This window comes from Bos javanicus, chromosome 11 (genome assembly GCF_032452875.1).
Source record: "Bos javanicus breed banteng chromosome 11, ARS-OSU_banteng_1.0, whole genome shotgun sequence".
In the NCBI taxonomy this organism is placed as follows: Eukaryota; Metazoa; Chordata; class Mammalia; order Artiodactyla; family Bovidae; genus Bos; species Bos javanicus.
The window spans coordinates 101,105,423-101,123,184 of NC_083878.1; the positions used below are offsets into that span (position 1 = coordinate 101,105,423).

Genomic DNA, 17,762 nt, shown 5'->3' on the forward strand with positions numbered 1-17,762 from the left:
CTTTGTTTTCCCCCTTTGTTTTTCTAAAAGCCACTCAAGGGCTACATGCTATATTCCGATTTTGTCTCGTTAGTCTCAAGCAGTCTTACCGTTTTTGTCTTCCTCAGCATTAACATTGGTGAGATCAGGCCAGTAGTTTTGTGGACTGTCCTTCAATTTGGATTTGAGAGTTTCCACACAGTGAAATTTACATGAAACATTTTGAGCAGTAACACCACGTAGTTGATGTGTGTGCCACATCACGTGATTTCCTTTTGTCCTCACATAAGTGACATCATTTCGCTCACAGTTGTGGTGGCGTCTGTCAGATATGTCTCTGTTTTTAAGTTTGTTGTTTGCTCATGCCAGTGATAATACCCAGCCAGACGTACTTGCATAGCCATTTGGTGTTTGAGTGCCAGGAATAATTTTATCTTGGTAGATACTGAGCAAGCATTGAGCTGTATAAATTCCTGAAATCCCTCTTAGCTGCTGATCAAGGACTGCCTTGTAGCATTTGTCAAAGTCACCTCATTCTGGGACTTTTCACCAGATTCTGGCAAGTACTTGTCTATGACCTGAAGAATTAACAATCCTTTTCATATCTCTTTACACTTTAGGGTAGAAGAAATGTACCACACTGCATATACACTTTCTCCCTGTCTGCTGCTCACCACCCATATCTCCCTACTGCCATTGCTGTTATTTAATTCTTAATAGTTTGGTGGCTCCTGGATCATTGGATTGTACTCTAGACCCACTGGGGGAGTCCCTTCTCTCACTGTTTAATCTGGTTCTCTTGAGATGAGGCTTGGATACAAGTTTTTGGTATATTTGTTTTTTAAAAGCTCCTGCTGCTAAGTCACTTCAGTCGTGTCTGACTCTGTGCGACCCCATAGACGGCAGCCCACCAGGCTCCCCAGTCCCTGGGATTCTCCAGGCAAGAACACTGGAGTGGGTTGCCATTTCCTTCTCCAATGCATGAAAGTGAAAAGGGAAAGTGAAGTTGCTCAGTCGTGTCCGACCCTCAGCGACCCCACGGACTGCAGCCTTCCAGGCTCCTCCGTCCATGGGGTTTTCCAGGCAAGAGTACTAGAGTGGGGTGCCATTGCTTTCTCTGTTAAAAGCTCCTAGGTGATTCTTATGTGCAACAGACTTGTCCTAGAGGATTCCAGGAGAGTCCCGAAGGCCCTGTGAGTTCTTCCTAGGGATGGGAATTGTTGCTCTCATGGTCTTTAAACTTTGTCCCCAGTTCCCAGAGGTCATCAGGCGCCTCTGTGAGGATTAGGGATGGGCTGAGGGGACTGCCTCCTGGGCCTGCACACCAGTGCGCATACCTGTTATCGGAGACACTCCAGTTTACCTGCTTTACAAGGGAGCTTCCTGTTTTAAAATGTTATGTGTGTTTTTTAGGTATTTGGAAACCGTGGATATCTCTTTTGGTAATCAAGATGATAAATGGAGGCCAGGGACAGTGAAAAACTTATTTTATTAGATTTGAGGAAAGGATATTCATGGTGGAAGAAATAATGGGAATGAATACTGTTTGTTTTGACCGACCTCTTGTTCTTACAGGGAGAGCTGCTCAGGGCAGTCCAAGTCCGGTGCCCTCAATGGTCCAGAAATCACCTAGGATAACCCCTCCAGTGACTAAGTCAGGCTCTCCTCAGGTATGTTTAAACTCAGCCTGCAATACTGTGTTTATTAATTTACTGCCCCAAACATACATGTTTATAAAGTGAGTTTTTTTTGGTTTTAGAATTCACACCTTTGCAAAAGTATTTCGGACTATGTGATAGGCAGTACCAAAGTGGGAGCTATGAATGTTTGTAATGTCTGCTCATAAAAGCCGTGTAATGCAACCCCAGAATCCTAGGCTTGTTTTCTCTGCTGATTCCTGAGCTTATCCATGCTATGTTCCATTTGTGGAATCCTATTCATGTCTGAAGACTGTAGTATACCACCTGATTTTTTTCTGTCATTCCCAAAGTAATCAAGAAATCTCCCACTGCCCTCTTTTTTTTCTGCCTTTCCATTACGACTTGGTTCATTTTATTTAATTTTTTACTAACATAGAGTACACATAGGGGGAAGGAGGATACAGGTGACACATATCCACCTGGATGAATTGCCACCAGCTGAGTACACCTTGGTAACCCACACCCAGAACAAGAAACAGACCATACTGGGGTCCCTGAGTCCCCCTCCTGTGAGCCCTTCTAGACATTACCCTTGCCAAAGAGGTCTCACTGTCATGATTTCTAATAGCATAGCTTAGTTTAGCCTGTGAGTATCTTCTGTAGAATGGAATGATTCAGTATACATTCTGGTATCTGGCTGTTTGGCTCAGTGTTATGTCTGTGAGGTTTTTCCGTATCGTCGTTGCTGTCTGGAATTCACTGGGCGACTATTACTACAAGTTTCATCCCACCCTTGATGGACATTTGAGTAGTTTCGAGGTTGAAGTCATTGTGAATCGTGTTGTTATGACCACACCAGTTGATGTCTTTGGGTGAATATGTGTATGCGTTTCTAGCAGTGGAATTGTTAGGTCATAGAATATGCATATATTCCTTCTTAGTACATTCCCACTAGGCGTATTTGAGTTCAGCTGCACATCCTCACTCAGAGAAGGCAATGGCACCCCACTCCAGTATTCTTGCCTGGAAAATCCCATGGGCAGAGGACCCTGGTGGGCTGCAGTCCATGGGGTTGCTAAGAGTCGGACACGACTGAGCGACTTCACTTTCATTTTTCACCTAAATGCATTAGAGAAGGAAATGGCAACCCACTCCAGTGTTCTTGCCTGGAGAATCCAAGGGACGGGGGAGCCTGGTGGGCTGCTGTCTCTGGGGTCGCACAGAGTCAGACACGACTGAAGTGACCTAGCAGCAGCAGCAGCAGCAGCACATCCTCACTAGTTTTGTAGTTTACATTTTTACATTTTTATTTTTAATGTATTTTTATTTACATTTTACATTTTTATTGTTGTATTTTGTGGTTTTAATTAACATTTCACAGATGACTAGTAAAATTGAGCTTTTTTTCATCTGACTGTCTTCTTTTCAGTGGTGTCTGTACAAGTCTTTTACCTATTTTTCCATTGGGTTGTTTTTCTTATTGACTTGTAAGAGTTCATTCCTAATTGGATATGCATATGCACGTGTAAACACATAAACATATAATACAAATACTTTCTCACTCTCTGAATTGCCTTTACCTTCCCTTGAGGTCTCTTTTGATGACAAGTACTTAATTTTAATGTAATTTAATTATTTTTTTAAGATGAGTACTTTTTGTGTTCTGTTTTGAAAATAATTTCCTGTTTCAAGGTCAAAAAGATATTTTCCTAAAAGTTTTATTATTTTACTTTTCGTATTAGATCTACAGTCTATCATCTCAGTTTATTTTTATAGTTTAAAGAGAATTTTCTGTCTATTTCCCGCTTGATTGAGTGCTCTCAGAACAGGAGTCGTATCTTTTCCTCTGTCTCTCTCCCAGTCTGCTTCCTTCCCCACCCCAGCACATACCTGTGCAGGCTTCACAGGAAATGCCCAGTTTACAGCTGTAGCTTTTGGCATAATATGTGACATGTGGCATTTATTAAATAAAGCTGTTCTACTGAATGCTTATGCAACCTAAAAACTCTTCTATATGTTCACTGGTGAAGGTAACAAATCACTTGAAGGTCCTGTCAAGTTATAACATCTCTAAAGCAGAATTCTTTTTTTTTTTTTTCCCATTATTTATTTATTTGGTTGTGCTGGGTCTTAGTTGCAGCATGTGAACTCTTAAGTTGGGGCTTGTGGGATCTAACTCCCTGACCAGGGATCAAACCCAGGCCCCCTGCAATGGGAGCACAGAGTCTTAACCACTGGACCACCAAGGAAGTCCCAAAGCAGAATTCTTGATCTGTATTTCCCAGGAACCTGTCCTTGTTCTGGTAGTCCCATCTCGAAAAGCACTAACCTGGCAGTTTGCTCCAGCCCCTGGTGCGGAAGTCATCCTGGATCCCTCTCTGTAATAGCGCCTGCCGTGGTCCACACTAGCAGAGGTCTGGCCAGCTCTGCTCTGTGGTGTGTTATTTGTCATAAATCCACATCTCTGTCCCTGTTGATATCGAATTTCAGGCCATTATCATCTACCCTCAGTAGCCTCCTGACCACTCTGTTTCTTCGCCTGCCTGTCACTGTCATCCATGCTCTGTTGAATAGCAGGAGGACTCTTCTAATATCATAAATCAAAGGATAGTTTCAGCTCTCCTAAAACTCCACTAGTAGTTTTCCAACACAGAATAAAACCCGGACTCCTTGGTATAGTCTTCCATGACCTCCCTCTGCCTGCCCCCAGCGCCCTCCCTGACTTCATGTGCCCACATTCACTTCTGCCCCGGACTTGCCAAAGTCTTTTCTGCACTTGCTTTTCTTGCTGCCTGGAGGTGCTTACCTAAACTTGCCATAGCTTTCTCCCTTACTTCATATCTCAGTGCAGAGACAGTGCTCAGTGAAGGCTTTTGGGCCATCTCATCTGAAGCAGTGTTTTCACTTTTATCCTCTCTATATGTTCCTGTTCATTTTTTTCGCGTCACTTGCTGCAGTTATTGAAGAATTGTTTACTTCTGATTATGTCTTGTCCCAGTGGAAGGTGAGTTCCGTGACAGTAGGGACCTTATCTGCCTTGTTTACCTCCATCTCCACTGTCTAGAACATGCCTTATACCAAGAAGGTACCCAGCAAATACAGGTTCAAAAGACTGAATGGTGGAACAGTAACGGTATTGTGAGAGTGCTACACCTGTGGCAGACACTGAGCCACCTACTCCAGGAAGCCATTGCTTGTAACATCTTGCTTGGGGTGTGGGACGCATTTTTAAACCTTTGCCTTTCATTTCAGCCAAAATCACTTCAGCCTCCTGTTACAGAAAAGCAGGGACATCAGTGGAAAGAGTCAGATCCTGTGATGGCTGGAATTGGGGAGGAGGTAAATTTGTTCCTGCAGATTTTTCCAGAAATAGCTCTGATAGTGAGACTTGAATGGCTCTGGGTGCTGACTCCTGTGTGACCGTTTTATTCTGGCATTGAGCCTTGGCGTGTCCTGGGAGTCTCTGCTATTAGTGGGCCCAGAAGCCGTGACAGGACTGCCACACCATTCAGACTGAGTCGTCTCCTCATTTGTGGCCTTGACAGATCGCTCACTTTCAAAAGGAGCTGGAAGAATTGAAAGCCCGAACATCGAAAGCCTGTTTCCAGGTGGGCACATCTGAGGAGATGAAGATGCTGCGAACAGAATCAGATGACCTACATGCCTTTCTCTTGGAGATTAAAGAGACCACAGAGGTTTGTGTTTTTGATGCTCTTCCTAAGTTAAACATTGTCATCCTGATACTCCATGGGCATATATATTTTCTCTCTTAAAGGACACTGGTAGTGTTTTTTATGTGGACGAGTGGCTCAGCCAGGAATGCCTGACTTCAAACCCTGCCTTTTGTTTTAGTCGCTAAGTCGTGTCCAACTCTTTGTGACCCTATGGATCGTAGCCCGCCAGGCTCTTTGGTCCATGTGATTTCCCATGGATACTGAACAATAAACTCTGTGACATTGTGCAAGTTATTCTAATAGCTCTATGTTTTATTTTTTTCATGTGGAAAATGGAATAATAAGTACCTTGTATCCCATTGGCACAAGGCATTCCATTAAAGTTTATTCTAGTTGTTAGTTTAGTTTAGGTATATTTGAAAATTTACTAGCTTTTTTTCTTGGTATAAAAGCAAACTTTAATGAAGATGTTGTGGGCATTTACAGGAGAAAACTTACTGTCTTTTATAGTCAATTGTTAGGTTATAAAGTGTTAAGTTTAAGAAAAAAGCAGGATACTCAAGAGCATATACAATGTAAAAATAACAGATGTTTGCTGTTCACTGTATTATTTACTGTGTTACTTTTTTTTTTGGCTGCTCAGGGTCTTAGCTATGGCATGTGGGTCTAGTTCCCCAACCAGGGATCAAACCCAGGCCCCAGCATTGAGAGCTCTTAGCCACTAGACCACCAGGGGAGACCCATGTGTTTCTATTATTACTCTTTACTATGTGCCAGGCATCTCAATATTATCTCAATGAATCTTCACAGCTTTTCTGTGTGGTAGGCACTGTTGTTCTTTCTGTTTTGCAAGAACAGGAAACCTAGGCTTAGAGAGATGAAGTGTTTCCCCAAAGTCACCCAGTTACTGAGTGATAGTGCCCGGATCCCAATTCAGACTGCCTGACTCCAGAGTTCTTGTCTTAAATATCGAGCTTGGAAATAGGAAAGTTCTCGAGGGTGGGGGAGGGGTAAATTGGGAATTTGAGATTAAGATATACACACTCTATATATCAAATAGATAGACCACAAGGACCTACCATATAGCACAGGGACCTGTATTCAATATCTTGTATTAATAATAACCCATAATGGAAAAAAATCTGAAAAAGAATTATATGTGTGTGTGTATATGTATGTAAAACTGAATCACTTTGCTGTACATTTGAAACATTTTAAATCAACTATACTTCAATAAAAATTTTAAAAGTTAAAAAAGGAGAATTCTCCAAGGTTTTAGCAGTGATCGTCTTTATTTATTTATTTATTCTTTATTTTTCGACTGCACCCTGCAACATGTAGGATCTTAGTTTCCTGACCAGGGATTGAACCCACACCCTTGGCAGTGAAAACACCAAGCCCTTCCTTACCACTGAACTGCCAGAGAAATCCCAGTGGTCATCTTTAGATGGAAGGATTACCAGTATTTTTATTTTTCCTGAGTTTCTGATCATTAAGGTTGTATTTTTTTAATGAGAAAGGAAAAAGAAAAAAAAAATGAACGTTAGTATCTTTCTTTCCAAGCAGAGAAATCAGTTTTGGCTCTGTTCAGATGTTCATCTTGTTAAATATTTGAGAAGCACCACCTTGATCTAGCAAGAAAGGTTTATTTCTCAGAAATAGCACTTTTGTATCAGCCCATCCTTGTACCTTTTCTAGTCTCTTCATGGAGATATAAGTACCCTGAAGACAACTTTACTGGAGGGCTTTGCTGGTGTTGAAGAAGCCAGAGAACAGAATGAGAGGAACCGTGACTCTGCGTATCTGCACTTGCTCTACAAGAGGCCACTGGACCCCAGGAGTGAAGCTCAACTCCAGGTAGGAGAACCTCACCAGAGCTGCCGAAAACAGACACCTAGACGGGCACGCTCCTCTGGAAGGTCCAGGTTTGCAGGACTGCCTGGACAAAGTTGTTCATTTCCTCTGAGTGCTAACCCACTTCATATATACCTCCTTGACTGTAACAAAGAAAACAGCACTTTCCCCCTTGAGGTTTTTTGGATCAACAAAAACATAATTTTTAATTAAATCTTAAGCATGGTAGAAAGTAGCTGTTGAAAAAGATATATTTAGAAATCAAATCAGGAATAATAATAATTATTAATGTAAGAGCTATTTATTGGCCTGAAAAGAAAAGGTGTTGTTTTCTGGGAAAGAAGGTTGGGAGAGCATTCAGAAGAAACAGCATGAGTTCATGCAGAGATACGGTCACATTTGCAGTGTCCATAGTAAAGGGCCTTCCTCTAGTCACAGAGTACTGAGTTGAAATTTGTGTTTGATGCTAGGGTTACTGCTGCTTCCTAGAATCAGCCTGACTCTTTTAAGTGACATTGTCATCTTCAGTTAGGGCACATACCCTTGTCCAAGAATAATTTTGAAAATACAGTTAAACACAATAAGATCTTGTTACAGATGTAAAAGTATTTCCCAGTGTATAGCACTTCATCTTCATTTGTATACACATTTAATGTAATGCTTCATTTTCATTAGCGGAATGCTCTATTTTATTTATTTTTTTTACCAATTATTTATTTATTTATTTATTTATTTATTTTTTAATTTTTGAGAGTTAAGTTATGGCGCCGTAAAGGTTAACACTAGATCACAATTTAAAGAAAATTATTGAAGGCCAAAAATGAATTAATAGGTAAGACTTTTAATAATGGTAAATTCCATTTCTAGTACTGATACTATTCTTTGTTTTTGAGAAATGACTTTTCCCCCACTGGTGAGATGACTTATGCATTCTATTCTGTGAATAGATAGGTGCAGAATTATTTTCAGTGCTGTTTTGTAGGATAATTTTGTCTGTATTACAGTTAATTTCATGGGTGGGAGAGCAAAATCTAAATGGGTGTACTGTTGGAGTAGCAGAGTACAATGGGAAATTCCTAGGCCATGTGGAGCTACTTTACAAGAGCTGAAAAATGAGAACTAAGCCAGAACATCGGTTCCCTAGAGACCCTGAGCTGACACACCCTTTCTGTTTCCCTTTTCTTAACACTATCTCTCTGTCACACACTTTAAAAGTTGGGTTTCTCTAACATTCTAATGATTATTTGTTGTTATTTAGTCACTAAGTTGTGTCTGACTCTTTTGTGACCCCATGGACTATAGCCCACCAGACTCATCTGTCCATGGGATTTTCCAGGCAAGAATGATAGAGTGGATTGCCATTTCCTTCTCCATCTAATGATTATATTAAAACGTGTTATGTTTTCCTTATTCCTTGTGGTTCTCAGTGTAAAAAGACTTCAAAGTCATTTTAACTGTTTTGAGACGCAATCCTGCAAACTACTAGAAAACCGAGTCATTTTGCCATTTCATTTTTTTCTTGCAGGAAATTCGGCGCCTTCATCAGTATGTGAAATTTGCTGTCCAAGATGTGAATGATGTTCTAGACTTGGAGTGGGATCGGCATCTGGAACAAAAGAAAAAACAAAAGTGAGCGAGATCTCTCACCACCATCTTGATAGTGCTGTGGCCTTTTAAAAAGATCATCTAAGAGGGTTTCTGAAAACCCTACACAGGTTCTTTCTCTTTGACACAGTCATTATACATCAAGAAATTCTATGGAATAATAACATTGTTCACAATAATACATAAAAGAATTTACAGCACGGTTAATGAGAGTGAAAAATTGGATTCAGCCTAGTTATGCAAAAGTTAAGAGTAGCTAAATCTGACCACATTTTTCTCTTAAACAAAATACTGTGTAACCGCTGAATCTCATATTCTCAAAAAAAAACATGTTAAATATCTTTTCTGAGAAGGCAGTGGCACCCCACTCCAGTACTCTTGCCTGGAAAATCCCATGGGCGGAGGAGCCTGGTAGGCTGCCGTCCATGAGGTCTTGAAGAGTCGGACATGACTGAGTGACTTCACTTTCACTTTTCACTTTCATGCATTGGAGAAGGAAACAGCAACCCATTCCAGTGTTCTTGCCTGGAGAATCCCAGGGATGGGGGAGCCTGGTGGGCTGCCGTCTATGGGGTCTCACAGAGTCGGACACGACTGAAGTGACTTAGCAGCATACAAAATATATAATTGTGTAACTGTAATTATTAGGTACAGCATATAAAAAATGAAAAAGTTAAGACATCAAGTCATACTAGATGACCTCAGTGTGGAAGTCTAATGTAAAAAAAGGCTGGTAATAAATCTATCAGAATACTCATTTAGAGCTGCAAGATGGGATTCCGAGGGGTTTTTCTTTTACACTTTCCTGTATATTCCAGATTTTCTTTTGCAGGAAACATTGCTAATTAGTTTGAATAACTAAAAGGATGAGAGGAATGACAACAGATAGAGGAAACCCTTCTCTTGTAATCTTCTGTCCATGGATGTTTGGTTTGATGCCTTGTGTTTTCCAGAAGGAATAGAATGCAATACATTGTGAAAGCAATAAGGTGATATGAAAAACAGGTCAGCCCTCCAAATGCTAGATTTCTGAAACACCTACACTTGATCAGTGTGATTAGCCTTGTAAGGAAATAAACAGGAAATGATCTGTTTATTTGTTTACAAAACTGTGAGGTCACAGACTTAAGTAGGCAGCCCGAGTGTTGTGTCAGGGGCAGGGGTAGAATGTGTTTAAAATCCAGTAAACAGAATTTAATAGATGATATTGTACAGCGTGGAGAAAGGTTTTGTGCCTAACCTGAGGAACCTCAGAGCCTAGGTGTGGTAAGACAGAGGTGAAAATTGATCTTCCCGACACTGGCAGGGGCAGATTCTGTGGCCTGGAGCCCTTGTCCCTGGGGGTAGCTGGCCCCCTTTAGAAGAGGTTTCAGAGTGCACTCCCCTGTTGCCAAATTCATGTTCCTCCCCAAGTGAGAGAATGGCTTGACCTGACTTCGTGAACGTTCTGCTCGGCTTGACGGTTGGAATACTGTTGTCTAATTAATACGTTGACTTTTTAAAAAGTGCATGAGGCTAACAAGAAAAGCCAGGCTTTCTTCTCCTTTAAACAACCCCATGGATTTTCTATTAATACTTAATGTGCCTTTTTTAAGTTTCCTTTCTGCAGAGTTCTGATTCTTAAATCTATACGGTTTGCTGGAACGTCTCTCTTTTAGACCCTTCTCTAAATATTATCTGGAACCCCACTGAAATGCCTTTTAAAAATGTATGTTGAGCTAATGACCTTGTCACCAGAAAGAAAGGGACCATTGTCCTTTTCTCCTTTTAATTCTTTTGGGTGGGGGACCCCCTGCTGCCAAGTCGTGTGCTGTCCTCTGTCTCTTGACGGCACTCTGAAGATCAGCTTTTTTTTTTAATTAATGAGTCTGTTTTTGGCTGTGCTGGGTCTTCACTGCTGCATGCAGGCTGTCTCTAGTTGTGGACAGTGGGAGCGACTTTCCAGTTGTGCTGGGCTTCTTACTGAGGTGGCGCCTCTTCTTACGCAGCACACGTTTCGTTGCTCCATGGCATGTGGAATCTTCCCGGACCAGGGATCGAACCCTTGTCTCCTGCACTGGCCGGTGGATTCTAAACGACTGGACCACCAAAAAAGTCCCTCTTAGTAACTTCTTGATGTTTCTTTCCCACTAGTGGTTCTTCATTTTATTATTTTCACTGTTACAGTCTTTTCTTTTCTTTCCAGTGGAAATTTCTTTTATTTGAACCATTCTCATACGTTCTTTCCTCCTTGCTCTAAACAGGCGCCTGCTTGTGCCAGAACGAGAGACACTGTTTAATACTCTTGCCAACAACCGGGAAATCATCAACCAACAGAGGAAGAGGCTGAATCACCTGGTGGATAGTCTCCAGCAGCTCCGACTTTACAATCAGACCTCCCAGTGGAGCCTTCCCTTGGATGTTCCCTCCCAGAGCACCACACACAGGTGTGCAGGAGAACACGTCTGTTAATGCCGCGTGCACTCAGTAAATGAGGTGGGATGAGTGAATAAATACACAGAGCAAAGTGAACTAGTTGTCGAGTAGTTTAGATGTGCGTTTGAAAGTGACTCTGCTGTCTTTCATCTGTGTAATTGTGGTCAGATTCCTCACCCTCTCTGATCCTTTTTCCCTCTGCCAAAAAGTGGGGCTAACAATAGCCTTCTCAAGTAGCTCAATGGTAAAGAATACCCCTGCCAATGTAGGAGACGCAGGTTCGATCCCTGAGTCAGGAAGAGCCCCTGAAAAAGGAAATGGCACCCCACTCCAGTATTCTTGCCTGGACAGTCCCATGGGCAGAGGAGCCTGGCAGGCTACAGTCTGTGGGGTCGCAAAAGAGCTGGGCACGACTGAGCACGCGTGTACTCAGGGAACTAACAATGTGCACCTCATGGGGTTACTGGAGGGTTTAAGTCTTTAAAGCACCTAGTAGTATGCCTCGGAGAAGGCAATGGCACCCCACTCCAGTACTCTTGCCTGGAAAATCCCATGGACGGAAGAGCCTGGTAGGCTGCAGTCCATGGGCTTGCTAGGAGTCGGACATGACTGAGCGACTTCACTTTCACTTTTCACTTTCATGCCTTGGAGAAGGAAATGGCAACCCACTCCAGTGTTCTTGCCTGGAGAATCCCAGGGATGGGGGAGCCTGGTGGGCTGCCGTCTATGGGGTCTCACAGAGTCGGACACGACTGAAGCGATGCAGCAGCAGCAGCAGTAGTAGTGTGCCTGATGGAACAGGCCCTTGATAGATAATAGCTGGTACTGTAGTCATAGCATTATTGTTTAATTGAAAATTAGCTGTTGGGATTAGGTTGATCAACTTGTCTGGAAACTCAGATTTGTCATTTTGCAAGTGTGGAGATTTCAGACCCTGCTTAGACAGTTTACCCCTGAAGTTACCAAAGTGGTAACTGCCTTTAGTCTAAATGTATAGATTTTAATTGCCCTTCCTTCTAGAGCCCTGTTGGGGTTGTGTTTGCTCTGGGGTGGGATGTGATAGTGAGACTGTGATCATTTTCCCTTTGGGTTAATTCGTTGTTTGGTCAGATTTTCCATTTCCATTTCAGGATGCTCTCATCTCTTGCCTTTGTATTTAGGAGGATAATGTGCCATCACCATTACCATGAGTCCCAATTTCTCAGATCATAGGTGGTTCATACGTAACATTGTCCTCTTTCAGTTTTGACAGCGACCTCGAAAGCCTGTGCAATGCTTTGTTGAAAACGACTCTAGAGGCTCACCCCAAACCATTGCCTAAAGTACCAGGTAAGTGCATTCTCCCCAGTCTTTAAACTCTGTTCTCTTTCTGACCTTAAAAACCAAGTTTTAAGCATTTACGGGTTCACGAATTTCTTGCAGCTAAACTGTCCCCCGTGAAACAGGCACAACTGAGAAATTTCTTGGCCAAGAGGAAGACCCCACCAGTGAGATCCACTGCTCCAGGTAGAGGAACCCGGTCCTGAATTTTTAGGATAAACTGTATAGTACATTGTGTGGGAGTAGGATGGGGTTTGTGTGTGTGTGTCTGTGCGTGTTTTTCTTTGGTTCTTAATGGGAGATAGAGGAAGTGTCTCCAGAATCTGTCATCCATCTGCATATGGGATTAAGAAGAAGCTTATACATAGTCAACTCGGGGTGGTTGTTTTGGCTTTTACACTGTGTTTTCCATAGTCCTCAGGTTCTGTGGCAGTGATTGCCAAGGATTTCGGGGGAAGCTGAACTGGTTCCATGGGTCCTAGCCTTCACTTTAGCTAGAAAAACTTTACTTTTCTGATTCGTGTCGGATTTTGAGTAAGGCTGCATTTGAAAAAAGACATGCTCAGTAGACACGCGTGACTAGTGGCAGTCTAACGAGAAATGCAGACATAGGACATGCAGGTGCTGGTGGTTATGAATGGACTTGCTGAGGGACTGTGCTGCACGTTGACTTGCCTCAGAACACTTCGGTGTGGTGCTGTCCAGTAGAGCTTCCTGCAGTACTTGTGATGTTGGATCTGTGCTGTCCAATACAGCAGTTAACCGGTGGCCATTGGGTACTTTAAGGGGGATGGTACAACTTAGAGTTCAAATTTTTCATTTGTTTTTCATCTAAATAACCACACATGGCTGGTGGCTACCAAATTGACATTGCAGCCTAGCAGTAGCCCTAGTACGTTTTTTAATTAAAAAAATTCTTTTGGCTATGGCTGCCAGGCAAGACCACATGCGTGGTTTTCACTTGCAATTGTTTATATTACGTTTGAAAAAAGTGAACCCGTTAGTTGCTCAGTTGTGTTTGACTCTTTGAGCCTCCATGAACTATATAGCCGACCAGGCTCCTCTTGACCATGGGATTCTCCAGGCAAGAATACTGGAGTGGGTAGCCATTTCCTTCTCTAGGGCATCTTCCCGACCCAGGGATCGAACCTGGGTCTCCTGCATTGCAGGCAGATTCTTTACTGTGAGTCACCAGGGAAGCCCATGTTACACTCACATTATGACACGTAAAATCTTGTAGAGTGATGTGTCCATAGGGCAAATAAGTCAGTAAGTATTAGCAATACTTTTTAAATAACTTGAGGAGGAGAGAGGGCTGTTTTTTGCTTGATTTTGGTGTTTCCAGTACACAGACAGTTACATGACTTCTGAAATTCATGGTAGAAAGTAACATGGCATAAAGCCTTGCCCTGTAGTTTATGGAAGGAGCAAAACAGGGAAAGTGAGAATCGATTTTAGTGATTTTTTTTTTTTTAACTAATTGTCTCATTCAAAAGAAGCATTGGATTTACCTGGCATTGTTTGAGACCCTTGGAACTGAGGATGTGATGTCTTCTCCGGTTTGTATTAGGCCTGTTCTTAGAAGTTTGTTGTTGGAAGGCAGGGACACCATTGTGACTGCCTGTTCACTCTGCTGTGGGAGTTGGTTGCTTTTCTGAGGTGGCGTTGTTGCCCGTGAACTTCCTGCTTTTACACCAGTGTGCATCCTGTCTCCCACCTCACATTTTTTTTGCCTAACAGTCAAAATGTTCTTGTCCTATACAGCTCAGTTTTGCAAAACCCATTTGAGCAAAGACTGTCTTTGTTCACGTTCAACTGCAGCTGCTTCCACTTAAAATAAGTAATAATTAAGTCGCTTTACAAATTGGATATTTCTCTAGCGACAGTGAAAATTACATAGCTTTTGGACTCGAATTGTCTCAGTTATCTTTTGTTTTGGGCTCTGTAGCCAGCCTGTCTCGGTCAGCCTTCCTGTCTCAGAGGTATTATGAAGACTTGGATGAAGCCAGCTCAACGTCATCCATTTCCCAGTCTCTGGAGAGTGAAGACACACGGACATCCTGTAAGGATGACGACGCAGTGGTCCAGGTCCCCCGGCACGCTCCCGTGGTTCGAACACCTTCCATCCAGCCCAGTCTCTTGCCCCAGGCAACTCCTTTTGCTAAATCTCACCTGATTCATGGTTCGCAGGGTATGATGGGAACTTCAAGTAAGTAAACAGTGGGACCAGAAACAATCTTTTCCCTAAGAGGTTCCTAACTCATGAAGGAACTGTGGCTGGGTTTTATTACTAGCACATGCAGAAGTGGTGGGTTCTAGCCCATTTCTGCTGCTGCTGCTAAGTTGCTTCAGTCGTGTCCGACTCTCTGTGACCCCATAGACAGCAGCCCGCCAGGCTCCCCCATCACTGGGATTCTCCAGGCAAGAACACTGGAGTGGGTTGCCATTTCCTTCTCCAAGGCATGAAAGTGAAAAGTGAAAGTGAAGTCGCTCAGTCATGTCCGACTCCTAGCAAGCCCATGGACTGCAGCCTACCAGGCTCTTCCGTCCATGGGATTTTCCAGGCAAGAGTACTGGAGTGGGTTGCCATTGCCTTCTCTGCCATTTCTGCTAATCCTTTAGAAATTACGGACAGAGTCAAGAGATGTGTTCCCCTTGAAAGTGGTTGGTGGGACACTGTGAGGAAGAGGAGGCGCTTCAAGGCTCACGCTGTTGCCCCTTTACGTGGAAGACAGTGTGTGCCTTTCTGACCTCGGCTCATTTCAGCTTGAAGCCATGTTCTGTCTCAGGGCTTACCAGCCATGGTGCTCATTATCTCTGGTGGCTTGTTGACGGGACCTATGTTAGGCTGTTAGATCTTCAGCTCAGAGTGTCAGGACTTTGTACTGAAGTGACTCCTAAGTAGACCAACCTAGGCATGAGGTACTAGAATGGAGAGATTTGTGAGAGAAGAGCTAACCATTCATTGCTCTGTATGGGCATAGAAGTTATATCTCACTCAGTGTCAGAGGAAATGATCATGTAACATATTTTCTCCAGTAGAAGTGGGCAGACAGCATCCAGCATCCTTGAAAGATAAAAGTGCCAACCTGTCAGTTTGCCAGTATTTTCTGTTAATGCTTAAGGATATTAAATCTTCGCATTTTCCCTGCAACCTAACATGGAGAATTTACTATTTTAATTTTTGTGTGTGCTTCTGTTCTGACCCACTGTATCACTTAACTTTACTTTTTCCCTCAGTGTCTACACCTGCTAGCAAAATTATTCCCCAAGGAGCTGATAGCACCATGCTTGCAACAAAAACAGTGAAGCATGGCGCACCTGGCCCTTCGCACCCCATCTCTGCCCCGCAGGCGGCCGCCGCAGCAGCACTGAGACGGCAGATGGCCAGTCAGGCGCCAGGTAAGAGCACCGGTGCAGGGGCTGATGCTGAGCTGTCTGAGCCACAGGCCAGGACATGGGGGCCAAGAAACTGCGGGCCCTTCTCTGCCTTTCAGAAAAGAGAACTGATGTGACAGCTCTCGCCTTCGTGGGGAGAGTTCTGAGAGGGCAGCGACTCAGTTGGAAACTTGCCCTTAAAGGGCTGTATAAGATCTACCATGTTCAGTTAAGTTCATTTGCATCATTTCTTTTTAGATTCAACACAAGGATTCATCCCTATTTTTGAATAATGTCTGCTTTAAGCCCCAGAATTAATCTTTGCTGTTAGATCACCTAATAATGTTAGAGTTGTCTCGTAGTATTTTAAGGCTCCGAGCCACCCTTTGCAATGAGTGTACGTGTGCCCATTTTGCTTTTGAGTAATGCTCGGTTTGGAGAGGCGAAGGTCACCAACCAATATGTAACAAAGCCCAGACTCCAACCCTGTGTTCTTTGTACTGAAGTACAGCTTTTTCTTAAGATTGCAGTTTTAACCTGGAAACGTGAAGCTCTAAGGAACTAATCAGCTCTTGCATTTTGTCAGTGGTTTGTGGCTCTCCATAATCTTCTACATTAAGATTTCTAGGTAATTTGCCTTGGAACTTCAGTTAATCAGTTTTTACAAGCCAGTGCTTCTCAACCAGAGGCTTTTTTACTCTGCCTGCTTCCCCTCCAACAGTTGGCAGTGTTGCTGCCCTGTAGTGGGTAGAGGCCAGTAATGCTGCAAAGAAACTGCCAAAAGCACAAGAGAACCCTGCAACAAAGGATTATCCATCCCCAAACGTCAGTAGTGCCAAGAGTGAGAAACTTGGCTATAAATCATATTTTTGTTTTAGCTGAATGAAGTTTTTTAGTTTTATAACATATGCCAATTTACACTAAAATTTTAAAAGATGGAAAAGACATGGTGGTTTGATTTAGCCAAAAATAGTTGCCATTAGATGATAATAGATCTCTAGGGAAAGTTCAGATGAAAGCCCTTACTAAGACATCTCAAATAGATATGAAAGAGCAAAAAGAAGAGAGCTTTTAAGGTACTTTTGAGCATTCTGAAAAATATAAGAAACCCTTGATGTTGTAAATATTAGTTGGACCAAGCAGGATCTTAGCATTGTACTGAACAGATCCTGAATCAAGCTCATTGGTTATTTATCAACTTCTAGTCTATCAGGATTTAGGATTAGTCCATTCTCAGCAGGAGGTGGTGTGATCTCTATTATCATTTCAGAAGACATTATTCAAAAACAGGTTTCGAAGGTGTGGGCACCTGTGAGTGTTAAGGATGAAGTATGTGCAGTCATAAGCAGGGCATCCCTGGTGACTCCTGAAGGAGGGGGTGAAGTGAGCTGCCATAGAGCCACCATCCCACCTGGGCTACAAGTTCACCTGTGCCCCACAGTAGTTGGAGAAGATCCAAAAGCTTTGCTTAGGCCTTCTTAATAGTTATTTATAACATGTCATAAAGTCCTGGGCTACAGTTTTAAATTATAAGACACATACAAAAAAGGTATGAAAGCTGATAAGCCTAAGGTAAGTAGGTGTCAAATCAGTCCCTGTTACCATTCCTTAATTCAGGCCTTCTTGGCCTCCTTCTCCATTCTGGTTCAATCTCCATTTTTTCATATTTTATTCACTGTGTCTGTCTCACTAAAGCATGAACTTCTTTAAAGAAGAAACTATATTTTAGACATTTTTTGTATTCCCAGCACCTAACAGAGTCTGACAGTAATAAGCTCATGTGAAAGAGTGGTTGAATGAATGAATGCACGGTGGAGGCAGAAACACTGGTAATCCTCTAGCTTTTTCTGCCCTTTTCTAGGACAAGCCAACAATATGGCAAGCATCTCAGCTCTGC

The 17,762-nt window shown here is 42.7% G+C and overlaps 1 protein-coding gene across 3 annotated transcripts in view; it reads left to right on the forward strand.

Annotated features, from left to right (window-relative positions):
* NUP214 (nucleoporin 214) overlaps window positions 1-17,762 on the forward strand; it is an 89,188-nt gene that overhangs the window by 20,394 nt on the left and 51,032 nt on the right. For all 3 annotated transcript variants that reach the window (XM_061433859.1, XM_061433860.1, XM_061433858.1), the window contains exons 14-23: window positions 1,555-1,649; window positions 4,872-4,958; window positions 5,165-5,314; window positions 6,992-7,150; window positions 8,673-8,776; window positions 10,996-11,178; window positions 12,411-12,496; window positions 12,590-12,673; window positions 14,436-14,696; window positions 15,728-15,889. In XM_061433859.1, coding sequence (XP_061289843.1) covers window positions 1,555-1,649; window positions 4,872-4,958; window positions 5,165-5,314; window positions 6,992-7,150; window positions 8,673-8,776; window positions 10,996-11,178; window positions 12,411-12,496; window positions 12,590-12,673; window positions 14,436-14,696; window positions 15,728-15,889 — 1,371 coding nt within the window. The remainder of the gene's footprint in view (window positions 1-1,554; window positions 1,650-4,871; window positions 4,959-5,164; window positions 5,315-6,991; window positions 7,151-8,672; window positions 8,777-10,995; window positions 11,179-12,410; window positions 12,497-12,589; window positions 12,674-14,435; window positions 14,697-15,727; window positions 15,890-17,762) is intronic.